This window comes from Excalfactoria chinensis, chromosome 3 (genome assembly GCF_039878825.1).
Source record: "Excalfactoria chinensis isolate bCotChi1 chromosome 3, bCotChi1.hap2, whole genome shotgun sequence".
In the NCBI taxonomy this organism is placed as follows: Eukaryota; Metazoa; Chordata; class Aves; order Galliformes; family Phasianidae; genus Excalfactoria; species Excalfactoria chinensis.
Window position 1 is genome coordinate 86,209,537 of NC_092827.1, and position 18,439 is coordinate 86,227,975.

At 35.7% G+C, this 18,439-nt stretch overlaps 1 protein-coding gene across 13 annotated transcripts in view; it reads right to left on the reverse strand.

Annotated features, from left to right (window-relative positions):
* ESRRG (estrogen related receptor gamma) overlaps positions 1–18,439 on the reverse strand; it is a 378,604-nt gene that overhangs the window by 43,934 nt on the left and 316,231 nt on the right. For all 13 annotated transcript variants that reach the window (XM_072333662.1, XM_072333663.1, XM_072333661.1 and 10 more), the window contains 2 exons: positions 4,805–4,915; positions 446–607 (listed from right to left, as the gene is read on the reverse strand). In XM_072333662.1, coding sequence (XP_072189763.1) covers positions 446–607; positions 4,805–4,915 — 273 coding nt within the window. The remainder of the gene's footprint in view (positions 1–445; positions 608–4,804; positions 4,916–18,439) is intronic.

The following is an 18,439-nucleotide window of genomic DNA, read 5'->3' on the forward strand; positions in this document are numbered from 1 at the left end:
TATGCCATGCCAAAACAAAACTGAATTTCTGCAGTTCCTCTGGTCAGTGCATGGTAGCGCAGCCTTTGCAAAACGTAAGAGCTAGATTTACATCTGACTCCTGCTGAATTAGTTGATGATTTCAGAGTGCTGACACCACATCTCAGGCTCTGGTAGCAAGTTTATCTCAACAAAAATAGCATATGTAAGAAAAAAAAAGAGTGACTCACTGAGCGGCATGTAAAAAATACAATCGTGGTAACACTCATAGTAAGAATAATACCATTTCCAAGCTAAGGTATAGTATCATCTAACCTATGTCCCACGTGAATAATCTGAAGCTCTAAGAACATTTTATGCATTGTAGCGGGAGAACAAATCACTTCTTTTTTTTTTTTAACCAGAGCATAACAACAGATGTCATGATTTATGTATGCCATTTATTTGCAATAAATACTATATGTACCTGGAATATGCTTAGCCCATCCAATGATCACCACCAGTTCTCTGTCTGCCAGGTCGCAAAGAGTGGTAAGTGCTTTGATGTCACTGTCTGGAACAGTGGGGTCAGGCATCGCATAGATCTTCTCTGGTTCAGCCACCAGCAAATGGGAGACAATCTTGTTATCTGTAAAAATGGCCCAGAACAGTACAAGATCACCAGTAGCATCATTCTACTTTTCAAACAGATGGCTCATGTTTCAATGCACGAAAGAATTTGTCTTAAGATATGGGAACCAATTAAACCTTACTGCAGTTTCACTGTCTTCAACAAGCAGTAACAGCACAGACAAATCTGATCCATTTACAGTGTTTACTGAACTAGATGTGTACGTAAGAATGTAAATTTAATGGAACACATATGTGATCACCTCCTTCATGCATTCGAATGCATTTTTGACTATGCAAGTAGAAAAGTTTTTCCTTTGTGTGATTACCTTCAAACCCAAAATATCCACACCAACTGCATTTGGTATGCTAATTTATAACAAAGTAATAAAATAATCATTTAATCTGTGAAATTTGCAACTTCTATCAGTTAGGCCTTGTGAGAAAAATGGGTATAGTCAAATACTTGCTTTTCAGTGATACACACAAACTTAGAATCATGTATAAAATCAGCTTCTTCAAGTATAAGTGGAAAAATATTTAAAAATAGAGTGATGATATCTCAGATCTAGTTGGGAAAATCTAATAAAAGCAACAAGGAGTGATAAAGTAGGAAGTAAAAAGAATAGATGTAGATCCTACCTTTCAAAACTGTTTTTGTGCAAAGAATGATACTCTGTCATACGCACACATGCATTATCTTTTATCTACATGCCATCTTAATTCATGTGTTTAAAATTTACTTTTCAACCACATGAATCATGATTTTATATATATATATATTTTGAATAAACAATTAAGTTATAAGTAAAACTAAGAACAAAGAGTGGAAAAGCCTGGGAGGTTTACAGCATAAGGCTGCCATTCTATACTAAGAGAAACAAAAAGCAAGCATGATAGCCACATTAGGCCATAATGGAAATATCCTGTCATCATACAGGAGCCTGAATTGTCACTCTGGAGAGAACAGAACTGAAAAATGGGGAAACTAACTAATTCAATAAGCCTCCCAATACATCACACGTGATTTTAATTCCAAATATATTTACATTTTTACCTCTTTATGCTATCTTCTGACCTCAATTGCACCACCAGAAACTGAAGCCCAAACAGCGCCCTTTAGTGAATTTAAAATAATTGGTTCCCTTCTTATGATAAAGAATAATGGAACTTGATATAAATGAGATTCCATGGGGAGAAGGTACAAAGTACTGCAGAGCAAGCTCTTAGAATTAGTACTGTTTCTCCATTTAAGTCACAGCCTGGACCACACTGTCCTCCTATGGGGAAATGCAGTAGAAGCTGGCAGGGAAGTGACTTGCCCAGGAGTGTCAGAAGGGCTCCTTACCAGTCCATGACAGATTTCCATAAAATACTTACTTGATTCTGATTTCTGATACTTTATGGCTACTTTGTGACACAGGCTCCTTGATTCTGATCTACTGCCTCTACAATTTTTGCCTTATTCCAGATTTGTGTGTCAGAAGTTGTGATATATGCCAGCCCTTCATAAAATAAGTACTACATAGAAGAGCCAACTGGAAACCATCACATCAAGCATGTTTTATTACGAGAGGATATATTCATATTTTATAGAAACTATAGGAACTATGCCAACTGAGTAATTCTTGATCTCAATATTCTACTGATTATCAAACTGATTAATGAGAAATTCTACTCTTATTTAGAGATGACAGATGGTAATTTTTAACGTATATTGGCAAAAAGCCTTTGCACATCTTTTTTATTTTTATAAGCAGTCTTTCCTCAGCCTTTCTCCTTTTATGCACAGTTCACCATGTTTTTAAGTGAGAAAAAAAGCAACTGTGCTCCTCTCAGAATTCCAGTTCCATACTTTCCCTGTAAACAAAAGAAATAGCTGAAGAAGTTTTCTTTTTATTCTTCCTTTTTTAAAATGAGGTTCCTCATCAATGGCTTTTTGTAAATGCTTTGGTAATATCATATAATTTGACTCAAAAATCTCAAATGCTTTTACTTTCACAATCAATAAGACCTACAGATAAGCCATGAGATTTCATGGCGAAGCTGGAAAACGCTACACAGGCCACAAAACGTTCCAAACCTTCCTGATCTTTCGCTATAGGGAAAAGAACTACATGTACTGAAGCACGTGTTAGTACACAACATAGGAAAATTCTGAATGTACTCAGAAAGCCCCATCACTCAGGAAATTGAATAGCCATGAGCACTGTTTCTAGGTAAATCTTATTTAATGTTTCCCTAATTAGAATCAATAGAACCCAATTTTCATTCCCGTTCTTTTGTTATGCACGAACTATCAGTCAGGGTCCAGAAAATCTCCCAGGCTACTTCCACACAAAACCGATTCAGCTGTTTCAAGTCTTGACACTTATCTGACAGGATCTGAAAATTAAGTTTTATAAATGTTTGTTACAAAAATGTTTGTAATTAGACAAGATGAGGAAAATGAAGGGAGGCATTCAGATAATGAGTAATGATTTATAAGGAGGTTAGTTTATCTCAGACAAACGGAGCTTACAGAAATTGGTGTAGTTATCGTCTTAAAGGTAATGTAATGCACTGCTCTGCAGTAATCTCGGGTTTACAGAGATTCTTGTGTTTCAGTACAAGAGTTTTAACCTCATTTCTATCAAAGGGCTCGGGGTTGTTTCTTGTTTGTTTTTTTTTCCCCCTGCTTGGTTTTGGCTTTTTGCTATGCTAGGCTATCAGCATTTCTACTCAATGACAATATCAAGTAAATGAAAAACTGACAATCTGTGCACCCAGGAAAACTAAACCTCTAATGAAATTAAGCATTAGAGTTTATTAAATTTTATTGTATTATCAGAAAGTTTTTATTATAATGTGCAAAATCTGCTTAGTGCAGCCCTAGATTGTATTTACAGAACGGTGGGACAGCTTATGTAGGCTGAGTAGAAGATGCCAGATTGGACAATTGAAGGAATATAATCAGCATAATGTTTTTTGGAAAGGCAAAAGGAAACTATGCCATATGTTCACTTAAGCCTTAATTTTATATAAAACTGGCTGTTTTTTCTTTGACACAGCTAAAATGCCCTTTCACTTACAGTTCAAAGACTGTTTATTTGCTCTCGAGAACCCCATATGCTCAAACGTACTGCACACAGCACTGTCCCCTACTGGGGAACGTGAACTGAAACAAATTCCATTTTCCATACAGCCAGGTATTTTCAAGAGATTAAAACTGATGTGTGTGTTGCCTTTTTCTGTCTGTCAGATGCACAGGGGCAGACAGAAACACAAAAGGAGGAGGAGTATCCTCTCCTTATTTGTCTGGTTTATTTCTCTATCTTAAGAGCAAATTAACCTCTGCAACAGAAGCAACTGGATGTGCGAATTCTGATTTGAATTTGAAATAAGTTTACAGACATTGATACAGATTGCATGCCTTTGCAAGCTAATACACTGGCCTCTTGCACTACAGCTATAATGCTATTAAATTTACTTCATGGAATTAGTACAGTCGCTGCTTGAGTTTATATAAGCTGCAAAGCAAAACCCCTAACTATTTTTAGTTAATCGCAAAGAGGATGGAACTTGTATTTTGGCAATGGGATGATCAGCTCTCTATCTCTCTCTTTTAATTTCAGCCTGGCAAGATAAAATCAAGGACGCCATTAAAACAAAACAAAACAACAACAACAAACTACAACAAAACACCATAATGCTTATAAGGGTCCTTGAGCCCTAACTACCAATTTATGCTTGTTAATAGTGTGGCATATTGCTGCTTTAATCTAATGCTAGGTAATATGCTAATCTATGAGTATAAATTAATGAGGCTCTTAATGTATTTTCATTGGGATGTTGAGCAGTCAAATTCACTTAAGTTAGTGAAAACTACAAAAATCACTTTCTTGTGAAATCTGAAACTAGAAGCTTCAATGAACTAATGATCAGAGTATGAACCATTTTATATACTACTGAAAATAAAGATAACACATAAATGTAAAAATTGCACTGCATAAACCATACTTTTATACACTTCCACTGTTAAGAATGTTCTGTGTTCAACTTTGCTTGAGAAAGGATGAGCATATTTAAAACAAAGTAGGTTAACAGCCAAATGGATATTGCATTCATGGTAATATCTTCTGCCCACAACCCTGCTCCAATCAGAAGCAGCCCAGCAAACAGGGCTGAGTCAATTCCTTATAATCAAAGAGAAATTGCATTTATCTGGTGTACTCACATGGCTTTTTTGCTGGCTGAACTAGCTGAGGGTTCAGGTATGGACTATTCTCTGCGTCTATTCTGCGCTTGTACTTCTGGCGACCTCCACGTACTCTATCTAGGCGGACACCTACATTGGGAGAAATAAGCAAACATGACATTAAATATACTATGAGGATAATTTTAATGAAGCCATCTTCTAAATACTGCCTTTAAGGTTTATTTAAAATGTGTATTTATTTCAAACGGTAATTTTAGAAGCATGGAAAAGCAGCGCTGCAAGTATTTGAAAGCTATTCAGATTTTTACACATGCAAGAGTGAAGTATAAAAAACAATTTCCTGTTTACTGAAAACCATTTGATCATTTTTACATAATATTAATAACAGGTAAGGAGTTTAGATTCCGTTATGAGAAAGTCAGATCTTAAGTCTACTTCAGCAGATGCAAAAATTCAGAGCTGTAACAAATACCACGTATATACCAAGCTGACATTACAGAGAGGAAATACAGAGAGAACTTCAGGAAAAAATTAGTGCTACATACAGTCTAAAGTAATAAAAAGCAATGTTTTCAAGTACCACAGCCAGAGAACATCAAGTACCTTAGTAAAATCAGAACCTGTGCATGTATTGAAGACCCAAAATGATTCAAGAGAGTTTGAAAGAAATTGTACAGGTGTTCATTCAGATGTCAGCAATAATGTATTAACAACTGTAGTTTACTTTCCTTTCATTGCTCCAATAAAGCATTCTGATGCTTGTTTGGTACACATAGAGAAGAGCTTGCTTGAAACAAACTATAGATGTTCCAATAGGCAAAACCAGAAAGGGGGATAAGGATGGTGGATCCTACACAACAATACAACAGATACATTTTCCTACAAGCATGAAAAATGTCAGTATATACTTTTCTATTGCCGTTACTATGCCCTATGCTACTTTTTTTTCTCTTCCTCGCAGGAAACAGCTCTAGAACAGGCTTCTGTGCTGCAGGGAAGCTACCACCAAAGAAATTACTGCTTATGTGCACAGGAAGAACAAAGCATTGAATTTATGCACTGCCCATCTACCTGCCCTGGTAGCACAGTGTAGTCACAGGGAAGCACCTGTCACTCCTCTTTCATTCTGAAAAAATAAAGAGAATTGACAGGGTTTTGGTAGAAAAAAAATGTCATTTTGGCATACAGCCATGAATCCAAAGCCAGCTCTTGTATTTTTCCTTTTCCTGTCCTATCTCCCACTCTCTGACCTGGCATGGCCTACAAGAGCACTCAGGAACTGAAGATAGCCTTTAATTTTGTACCCTTGTACTTGGAGTGAAGGCCTTGCACATGTGGTATTTTCATTTCCCTAGAAGAACCATTAATGTCTGTGAAGGTGAAACAGAGAACATGGCTTAAGGTCCCAACCAATGCCTGTAACCATAATGCAGTGTAGTGGCCACGGTAACAGAGCTCATGTTCTTTGCTCTCCAGGAGCTCTGGTAGTGATCACCTGCACTTCATGGTGAAATTTCATTTAATTCACTGTAGAAGACTGTGCATTTAACTCCCCTGACTTATGAATTATATTTTTTATTATACTTTACCAAATACTTTTGTGAATAAAATCATACAAACAATAAAACTATCACAGAACCCAAACAGGTCAATATATAATTATGGAAGAAATATTCTTTATAGTATTTATCTTTACCATCATGAAACTTTTGACTGCTTGTTCATCTAAAGTATTTGATACCTATTCATAGTGATGCAATAAACTCTCCATGGTTGTTTTTTATTTGCTTTCAATGTTGTGGTTACAAACTCACGAACCACAATAACACTTTAAAAACTGAAAGTCAAAAACTTTTCAGAGCTACTGATAACTCAGTGTTCTCCATCTTTGAGTCAGTGAGTTTGAGCTATATGCAAAGAAAATGACATCCAGGACAATACACTCCTCTAAAAACAAACAGCAAAAGACTAAGGTTTGACAGTAGAATATTCAGAAATAGGCAAGGCATTAGAACAAGCCACATGTGATATTGGTGGGATTACAAAAACGTCTGCCCAGCATTTGAGGAAAAGTAGATAGAAAATGATTTCTGCATAATTCAGATGCCATCCTTCTTTCTGTTTGGGAACAGATTTCATAGTGATAAAGATGGATAGCACCAGACAGAAGTATGTTTAATCAAAAAGTAATGGAACTGAAGCTTAAATTAAAATAATATAAATCTACCAAGAGGAACAATTTTTACCTCCTCCACATTTGTAGAGATATACATTCAATCCATTCACATACTCAGCAGAAGGGAACACAGGAAAATGTCACAAAACTGTATGTAGAACCATGCACTCACCTTTATGCATATATATATATATATACACACATATATATATACACACACACATATACACACTGTTAATCATAGCTGTATTTTTTAAAAGAAGAAAAACACTGCAATGCTAAATTGTGGAAAGCTGGTATTGCATGTTTTTAAATTACACAAATACAGTATAACCAGTTCCAATTCCAATGTGAAAACATTTTTGAACTGAAAGAAAATAAATCAGAGATTTATAACCCTTTAATTAAAACTGATAAGGATCTTCTAAGCTTTCCTCTCTTCTAAATACTGTTAATTTACCAAGTAAATTTTTCAGCACCAATTTCTGATAATCTAACACATGCTAAGTGGTATGTTACTTCCCAAGAGTCTTTAGAGGAGAAACAGTGCAAAACATTCCTTAATGAAGGATACCAACTTCATATTTGGTAAAAAAAAAAAAAAGTCACTACACTTTGGAAGATAGCAAGCTGAAATCCAGAGGTTCCAGTGTATCTATGTTTTGTATCTATATGTTTTGTATCTATATGTTTTTTTTCCCCTCTATAACTCCCATAGCTTGCATAAGAAAATTCATTATAAAAAGTTACATTTCTCTGATCCCAAGATGATAACAGCTGATGCCTTGTTTAAAACAAATAAATAAATCCATTGAGAAAGATCTTCATATGGGAAGAGGGGCCTGACATCTTAATCACAGTTAATTGCTCCTATTCAAAGCATACTCTTTACTCAGGTTATTAAAGAGGATATTTTGGCATCTACCTATAGCACAGGGGGAAGTTAAGAAGACCCCTGACTTAGTTCTGTGTATGACTAGCTGTAACCAGCTCAGAGACAGCAGCTTAGTTCACGCACCCTACCAGTGTCCCCAGCTGTCAAGTGTAAAAAAAGCTTCCCACCCTATCCATACAAACTAATGCCGAAGCTGAGAATGCATTGCACCAACGTATTATCATTACAGTTGTTTAGGGTTAAAATTTCCATTAGTATCACCAAACAAAGTTTCGCCAGAGAGAGGAAAGTTGATTTTCCACATTCCTCAAGCACTGAGCTTCATTTTTAAATTCTTCAGCAGAAAAACAAAAACAAAACCCCAAATGAGAATAACAAGGCTGACCACAGGGAGTCTTATTTTGGTACCAACAGAAAGAACTGTCCCGCTCTCAGTTATAATGTGACATCAACAGTCAAGTGTAATGCATTAACTTAGAGCAAGCACAACTCGTGAGCACATCAAGAATGATGGGTAATAGCACACTGTGATATGATTAACAAAGCTCAGAAGATACTGATTACACTAGAACTCTAATTCAGATATGGGAACTATGTAAATCAGTGCAACAGCTACCATTTTACTTAATACAGAAATTACAAACATTAATACAACATAAGAATTTCTTTCTCTGACCCTAAGGAAAAAAATGACCTCATGGTTACCTCACTAGCTTCTACAAGGAGTTCACAACCTGGTTCCTCACACAGCCTCAGCATACCGGTTGTCAGCTGCTTACTAACATAGAACAGAATGATACTAGGCACAAACTCTCTAAAGTGAAAGCATCCATGGAGTCTTGCACAGAAATAACTGAACACTAGAGCTGCTGCAGAAAATGAGCCGCCCGCCAGGAATTTCCTTCCAAATAAACTTAACGTGGGCAAATCTGAACTCTCCATTTTCACCTTAAGTTGCCTATTCCTCCCTCGCCAATGCTGCTGCAAGTTATTATTCCTTTTCTGTACTACTTTTCTCACGCTGCCCTGAAGCATTCATTTGTGACAGGTACCCCACTGTGACCAATATTATATAATCAAAAAGATTGACCTTGTCCCAATACATCGTTCATTTTGTGATTCACGCCCTCAATATGATAATCATTTCTAACTATCTGTTATTTTTCTACACAGATCCAAGCAGTACCCCAATTGCAGCATGTACTCCTTCATAATTTGCCTTTCTTCCTCTAGCACACCACTCTGTATAGAGTATGCATATTCCCATCTCATTTTCTGGGATACACAACCGGGTACAGTCCATTTTCTACAGCTGCTTGTAAGATTCCTAAATTGCCTTAAATTTTACATGCCCTAATTAGTAAATTTTACACTTACTAATACAAATAGACTACAGAAAAATTGCACCTTGCCAAGCTTTTGAAGAACATCAGTAGGAGAGGCAATAAAAATACAAACCCAGAACAGATTAACAGCAAAACTGTTAAGAGTAAGAGGAATCTTAATGGCAGTTTCTGATGCGGTTCTCTTCTGGGTTAAAACCTTGATGGAGTGTTCTGGTTCGATTTGATCACACTGTAGCTGTTAAGACTGTAGGCTAAGCTTGGGTGAATACTGTAAAATCTGGGTTTCACATATTATCAAGAGAAAGGCAAAACCAGTTGATTTCTCTGCCATGTGCAATACAGGTGTATTTGGAGACACAAATGCATGGTCATCTAGTTACTCTTTAGACAATTCAATTACCTCTATAGTTTGGGATTAGATAAGTATGAGGCCAGTACATTAAACATAAAGTCTGAAAGATCTGCAACACACTTTAAACCACAAAAGACTTCTCACAGTCTCATGGAAACATACCCTTAGTAGCACAGCATGAAGAAAAAGTGCAACATGAGCTATCTTTTCTTCTAGATCTGCATACTTGCTTTGTGTGCTGAATTATAAGGATGTCGGAGAGCTTTTGAAATCAGTTTTACAAAGTATTTGGATAATACCATGCACAGGAAAGAATTCAGCAAAACGTTTAAAATAGGTGTCCATTAGGCAGGCAATAGTTTGAAAACAGAGCCCTAAGTCGTCAAAGTAGATAAAAGCTATGACTCGTATTAAAGCTTTACTGATCTGCAGTTGAATTAACAAGTAGCAGGGGAAGGCTCCAGCGTCTTGCCTTCCTACAGCTATCTGCACTATTAAACACATTACTTAGTTAGCAAAGGAAGTCCAAAATCATTCTCCTACTTCACATACAGTCAGAATTAAAAAATATCTGTTACTATGGGATTCAAACAACTGACTTCAAGAGCTGCCTGTAAATAGAAAGAAAGACAGTGCTTATTGCTTTAATATCTAACTTGCTCTGTGACTTTAAGTTGCTTAATTTACCTGTTCTCAATTTGCAGCAGATTGTTTATTAGCCATTTTCCAGGCTGAAAAATCAAATCAAAAAACTACACTGCTTGTAAGATACCACTTCAATCTATTCTTTCATTTCAGACTTCACCCATGTTTAATACACAAGAATTGTCCTTAGGCAAACAAATCTCAGGAACATTTTTTTTTTTTAAATGCTGCTTTTTCTTGGAAGCAGGCTGGATTTTACCACAGAAATTGAAAAAAAAATCTTTTACATTAAATCCCAGAAGGACTTTTGATTGTTCGTTTGTTAAATGTGTTACTTACACAGCTCAGTTCACAACCTCTCTTGGAAAGGACATTAACTGTGCATGAACTAACCACCCACATGCTGAACTTTTGAGCACTGCTCTTCTTGCACTAAGACATAAGAAATGCATAAAATCCACTTTGTTTTCCTATGGAAATGAGATTTAGTGTAAATAAATTCTGATTTTTTTTTTTTTTAGCATGAGCGATTTTCAGTGAAAAATTGTCCATAATTAAATACACTCATGTGAAGAAAATATGGCAAGAAGTGTTGTATGAATACTTTGGTTGCTTTACATTTTTTAATGGTTCCAGAGGAAGTCAAGTATCCTAATCTGTGACACTCACAAATACAAATTAGGTCACATGCAACAGGTGACAAGTTTTAATTGAATGTCTTCTGTCTGCAATTCTGACAAAAGGTGAATGGAAATAAATGAGTCTGGCAAGACAGCCCTGAGCCTTACAATACCCAATATCTCATTATTTTTAAACAGCTATCTATAAACTGATGCTGACAAGCCTTGAACCTTTTATTTCTGTTCAAGAAGGGGTGAATGTGCAGAAAGGGAAAAAAAAAAAAAGAAAAACAGGACAGCTACTCTGTTGCATTAAACATGCAATAGCCATTATTAGCTCTCAAATATTACAAAAGGATCCCTTTAACATTTCACATAAGGACTAAAAACAATAAAATATTTCTTTCCCAGAAGAGATGCACTCTGGTCATTCAGTTGCAGCTGCCTAGATTCGTCCTTTTGTAAGTGTTATTCTACCAGAACATCAACAGAATTATGTTAGATTCATGCTGATTTTAAAGAGACAGAAATTAAAGAGCCACTAAACGACGGCTTCACATCCTCCACTTTGTTTTCTTCACTCTTCTAAAGTGATTAAAAGCTTTTGTTGCAGCAAAACAAGCATGTTTGTAAAGAGAGAAGGAAATGCAATTCAGAGCTAAGACTTGGAATATGGAAAGCTCTAACATTTCTCGTATGAAAGCTACTATCACGTAATACTTCTTTACACATTATTGGATTGCTAATATTCTGCAACTAGGAAGAAGTATAAGGGCTGAAAAAGCTTTATGAATAACTAAGAAAATACCGTTGCTAATTCCACCATAAAATTTCATGTCAATGTGTCCACATGTCATAAGCAAACTCTATAATACTACATGCCTTACTTTTTTTATTATAAATATGGAATCCTTGGACAAGATATACAAATAAAGGCAATATATCACTAACTCACTACCACAGATATTACTTTTATTCATTTAAATGTGGTTACACAAGATGCTATCTTGTTTCAGAACTCAAACTGCAACCAGTTTAATGAGGAGGAGTTTGCAGAGTTGCCATCAATACACTTGCAGTCACTACTTCAAAGTGACGATAGCAGGCTGGAAAAGACAGCTTGGTTGATGGTTGAAGGAAAGTGTATGAAAGCAAAGAGACATACAGGACAAAAAGTAAGTTTAAACAAGTCCTTACCAGTGCTTGAAGGTCAAAAGCAGGCCTTCATTCTGGATTTCACTGGCAAAACTTATAAAGAATTCAAGAGCTATGCTAGTGACAACTCTAATAGAAAAGAAGCCTAACTGAATTTCTGGACCATTTGCTGGAGACTCTCAAGAGAGATGGGAAGATCAAAATGAAATGCATTATAATAATCGGACTGTAAAGTACCACAAGCATGAATCAAGATTTCAACATCCCTTTCAGCTATAATAATGTATGGTTTCATAATATTTTAACTTTCACAATATTTTAGTTTGTGTCAAAACATTTACATAAAATCATACGCGTCCTATTGGGACTGAAAAATAGCTTGCTTAGAATAGGATTCTCTATCTAGAAGAAGTGATTTAATTTGGCAGGAGCTGACAGAGAAAAAACTAAAGGATCTCTCTCATCATACTAGAGCTATGAAAAAGATGTACCTTCTGTTCAAATCCTGAAGTTCTTTACCTTAACAAACATTGCCTGAGTTTAGGTTTCTCTCATTTGTCTTTCATTACCCTCACATTTCCTTTCCTTTTGGAACAAAACCTTTCTCCTCTTCTGCAAGGAGCTGCCAGTCACTCTGCACTGAACAGTAAAAGGTTACAATGAGTAAAATTTAGCTTCTAAGTTATGCACATCTGGCAATGAAGAGAGTTATCTTCTAGTTAAGGTGCCTCTGTATTACTAGATGAATTTACAGTGGTATTAGCACAAAAACCTGCAAAAACCTGTTCTCACAGAATTTCAGACTTTTCTAAGACTGTTCATAGTTACATCATTTTGACTTATTTCTTTTTTCCTTGTAGCTTACCCATAACAATATTATTTCTGCAATCCTTAGCATATATACGTGTTGCGTAACTACGAGCTACACCTTCCTTAGTGATATAGTATGTAATTCTTCCCTGATTTATTTTTATTCTTTGGAAGAATAAGATATTGATTTGCAGAACCTTTTCAATTCTACACCTCATCTTTCATGCATCCCTGAAAGGTGGAGCAGAATTCTGAACTTATCTTTCTGTTGGCAGATGACATGGCTTTACTGTGCTTTGCAGAAGTTCTGTGCTCCTGTCCACATTCCACATCTGTTTCTTACAGTTCTCCTTGCTACAGATCAAGTTTAGCAGTGGCCCATACAAGCTTGTAAGCGCAAATGCCATATTTTGTGAAAGCAAGGAACTTGAAATCCCTGTTGTCTACTGCCTGACCAACTTTTCTCTTTCTGAGCAATTGTCTACTTTAAAATGGGAATCTTTATCTGGCACTTAGAAAAGAATAGTAATCTAGGTACAGGAAGGTATTGACGTTACATATCACAGCATCTTCCTGTGCAGCAATGCTCCTGGCATAGAATCTCAGTGTTAATGCTGAAGAACAAACTGAAGCTATTTGTTTGTTTGTTTCCAGAACATGCTTTGCAGTGGGTTACTGTGATCCCTGTTCAAACAGCAAAACTATAACTTAAAAACTAACAGGCCAGATGAATATGAAATCAAGACATAGAACAGTAAAACAAAGAAAGGAATATGAAATGTCAACACAGCAGAATTTCTTCCTATTAGTGTTTCTTGGCAGCTTAAAGCATTATGTCAAAAGGCAGAAATAAAGAGGGAAGGTACTTTCCTCTGTATCCACAACATCCATGTGTGTATGATGGTTTCAGGAGGTGGCAGGTAAAAACATCCCAGCTGTGTACAGCTGAATGAGCACTAGGATAGATGTGATTAAGGAAATAATTTTGCTTTTTCTCATAAAAGTTGGGTAGTAAATTACGTAAAAAACCCTGATACAAAATTGTATGCAGTAATCAATAGGAAAACAAATTCATTAGATAAACCCTTCACTAACAGTCTTCTGTAATTTCTCATCATGACAAGAATAGCTTCAAAAAGTCCTGCCAGAGAATCAGAAGAAACTTCCTCTCAATCACGCTGTAATTCATCTGAAGCTTCCTTCTGTCCCCAGCATTCCCCAGTATTAAGAGATGTAATTGACATGACCTTGATCATCAGATTTCGGATCTTTACTCAGAGATTACACACAACAAAACAATTTTAAGTTCAGAATTCAAAAACTTGCTGCAAAGTTTCTGAAAGTTGGGGAAAATGAGGGTGTTGTAATAATGCTGTATTTCTAAGAGTACAGAGCTTTGCCATAGCCCCTCATTTTGAAAATACACTTGTGTCTGCTTGTACATTCTTGCATATATGAGAAGTGTTCCATGAATCTCATCCACAGAACTTTTCAGAAGAAATAAGTATTGGTATATTATACAAAGCATGACAGTATGCAAACATTTGCTCCAGCATTCTCCAGAGTACTCAGAGTACCAAAGATATCAATGGAATATCTGGTTGAGGGGATATCATCAATTCAATTAAATTCTTTACATTTTTAAATAGATATTTTATATTTGCATAACGTTGCTGGAAAAACAAAACAAACCCAAAACAACAACAAAAATGTTTTCAAAGGGCACTTTGTTTAACCTTTCCCCTATTATTCCGTAGAGACTGGTATAAAACAGTATAAAACAGTATAAAACCAGTGTAAAACCGAAAAGCATCAGGTTGATTTTTTAAAATTCCTGTAATAGCTGCATATAATCTGTTCCAACTTGGTAAATTAATGTGGAAAACAAAACCAACAAAATGAAAACATAACAAGAAGTTCAAACAGGCAGAGTTTCGTGGATCCAAATGAAAAAAAAAAACCCATAATATACCAGTTAACTCCTCATTCTGAACATGAAATATTCTTCTGGAAGAAACACTCAATTAACACCCAGAGCGTAACTGATTTATACATCAGGTCCTACCAACCTCATAACTTGCTGCTGCCCAGCACTCTGAAGTGACAGGTTATTCTGGCTGAGGCTTCTGCATCTTGTCTCAAGGTAATACAGGAGCAATTAATGGAAAGGTTAGTAGTGAGACCAGTTAATTGATGCAACTGCTAGAAGCTCTCAGTACAAAAGCATAATGGTTGCCTTCACATATTGACTGCTCTTTTGTAGTTAGCACTAGAAGTGGATCACAGTTAATGCAGAAAATCCCAGTTAAAAACAGAATTATAATGTGGTTGGAGCTTTGCAGTCTGTGACTGACCATAATATTAAGCACAATTAATGCTATGAGATAAATTGATTTTTCTTTAATAAAACACAATAAATTCTGCCACAATTAGATGATACACTCTGATTATAAAATGCCTCTGCTCTAAAATAGATAACAGTGACAATTTTCTTCTAATCTCACAGGTAATACTGGCTCTTTTGGAAATGGGTTAATAAATTCTAGTTCTCTAAACCAGGCAGTCTGATTTACTGCAAACTTCCCCCATTACAGTTACAGTAGATGTCTATCAAATTGCTTATGAGAACAAATTTATGGAAAATATCCAAGAGTAATGCTTTGTTCTTATTACAATATATGAATATGTATGCAATTTTAGCCAGACTAAATGAACAAAACAAAGCAAAAAGAAAAGGCAAAAAAGGTCAACAATCGGTGTCAGAAGAGTTATTCTTTTTCAGAAGAAGGTACTCCCTTGCTGTTAGAAATGCCTTCATACAAAAGATATCTGAGGAAAATATTTTTGCCTAAACTGCAATTGCAAACAACATGAAGAAAAAACATATAAAGCGTGTAAGGGTATGTTAATATAAATGATTGGGCAACATAATTACATGAGCAGTAGAAGAAAGTAAGAGGATCATAAACATAAGAGGAAATAAAGCGTAACATTTCTTCAACTCTAGAAAATACGTAATTGTAAAAAAAGAAAAAGGTTTTAAGTTGATCATTCCTGACAAGGATACCCTCTTTAAACTGGCACGTATTTAGCCTTCTGAATGCAGATCTCAATGGGAATATTTGCTGTGCGCAATGCAAAATACATGCATATTTTATTTATCTGCAGGCCATAAAAAGAATATTTACCAAACAGGAGCCTGAGCTCTTCTCACTCAATGCATTGCAAATCTAGCATAATTCTACTGAAGTCAGTAGATTTATCCAGTTACTTCTAAGGAAAGAAAGGGCAAACAATTTATTTTCATGGACTCAGTATTTGTTCTGAACAGTATGCTCCTTTTCAAAGTTTTCTCTCCTATTTCTCTCTCAAAGTTCTCTTCTCCACCATTAAAGCAGATATACATTGGGTTCTTTCCTTCTTTTTTTTTATTTAAGCATATAACTTACATTCCTACCTGAATTTCCTTCCCGTGATTTGTGCCATCCAGTTTAAAAGACATTACGGCTAAAACAAGAACAGAATTCACTGGAAGAAGACAGCCTATGTAGAAAATAACCTAAGTAAACAAACTCACAAATAAAAACCTAGAGAAGCATTTCAGATTATTTATAACTAGCACCCACAAAACAAATATGTACGATCCTCTCACAAGGATAGTTTTTGAGCAACATCACCGTGAAGCATACATACAAGTCAATCTGAAATTGTATTTGTGACAGACACCGCAATGTTCAAGGAGAAAAAGTAAACCCTCTCAGTATGATGATGAGAACAGACTTACTGTACTGGCTCACCATAAAATTCAGCAATTGTACTGTAATTGAATTGTACGCCATGTTCAGCAGAAACCCAAATTTTGAAGCAGAAAAGAGCCTTGGACAAATTACAACATGCCTTTTCCCACATCCTCCTGCATTTAATATGTAGTATTTTCATCTGTTATTGTAAATGTCTCCCCCTGCTCTAGTTGAGTCAGCCTATTTATTTATTTATTTATTTATTGTGATTGAAAGTTTAATTATTTTGAATTCTGCTGCTCTTTTGCCTTCAGAAGCAATCATTTCAACACAAGTTTTCCTAATATCATATTGCTACTTGTATATTCACTTTCTGTTTTGTTTTGGATTTATTTTTTATTATGCTTTCCCTGTCAATATGGTCTACAAGCTTTTCTGAAGTGAAACAAGATTTGACTTTTAACAGATCTATACATTTGCTATGATGGTCAAAACACTGAAATTCTTTAATCAAGAGAGGACAGTCACAGTTGAAAATATTCATACGAGGTGTAAATGAGACACAGGAAAAATATTTACTTGATATTTACATTATTGCCAAGTGTATTAGGAATGATCTTGGTATAATTGTCATGTAAATTTAAGGCTTTAGTTTCTTTGAAAGTCAGACTGAAAAAAAATAGAATCTATATCTAAAAGAAACATTCACATGAATTTGTTTTTATTACTTATTCATCCTTCTTTATGTGAGCAAAGAAACCAAAAAAAGAAACACATCTAGCAGTTCTAACTGCATACAAAAGACAGTCACATTTTTCTTGTTCTTGAATAGATGAGTTCACTGGGTCCTTTGCTTTCCCACAAAACACTGTAATTGCTGTCACCTCTGTGATCAGGAAAACAGGGAAAAGCTTAAAAGAAAAGAGCATGATCTATACCGTGCTGCAGGGAGTCCACGTCTCTTGTCCAGCTAGCTACCAAAGGCTGCTCACACTCTGCACATCACAGAGTAACTTGAACAAATAACAATATACTGCTTAATGATTAATTGAAAACAAGTGTTGAAATTCCTTACTCATTCTTTTATTCCACGTTACATAAGAAATCCTTCATTACAAATACAGGGAACGAAAGACATAAAGGTCTCAAGAGCTGTTGGCAAAGGCTCTGCATGGTTCAATCGTTGTATTTTCCCTGTCCCCTCACCCACAGATCACTCCCCTAAAATCCAAAATTACTTCTATGACTGTGCTTTAAGCAGAACAAATATGTTTCTCCTTCTCCTTCCTTTGGCTCTTTTTGACCTCACAGCTTTCTCTTTAGATCAGAACTTCCCTCAGCAAAAGGTTTTGTTTGTTCTAGAAAGTCGATTTTGGATTCATTTTTTGATGTTCTTGTTATTTATTACCAATGTGAATCTGAACTACAAGACTTCAGAAGAACAGTATAAAAATATTTATGGAGTTCTCAACAAGAGAGCGGTGCTTATTACATTACTATAATGACATAATAAGATCTCATCTGTATTTTGAGAAGAAACTGACAGAAGAATTTCTTTCTTTCCCTCCTCTAAAGCTTCACTTAGTGAACCCAGAGAAAAGAAAGAAAGAGCCTGCTGAAAACAAGTCTACATGACCAGAAAAACTGTGTGGCAGTTACAGGAAAAGTCAACACATTTTCTGAGGATATGGTTTACTGCATAAAATAAAAAAAAAAATAGAGTGATGAGAATGGATCCTCTGATGAATCACTGAATCATTATGATTGGAAAAGAACTCTAAGATCATCTAGTCCAACTGTCCACCCACCACCAATATTTCCCCACTAAATCATGTCCCTTAGTACCACATCTATACATTTCTTGAACACCTCCAGGGGACAGTGACTCAACAGCAGTCTGTTCCAGTGCCTCAC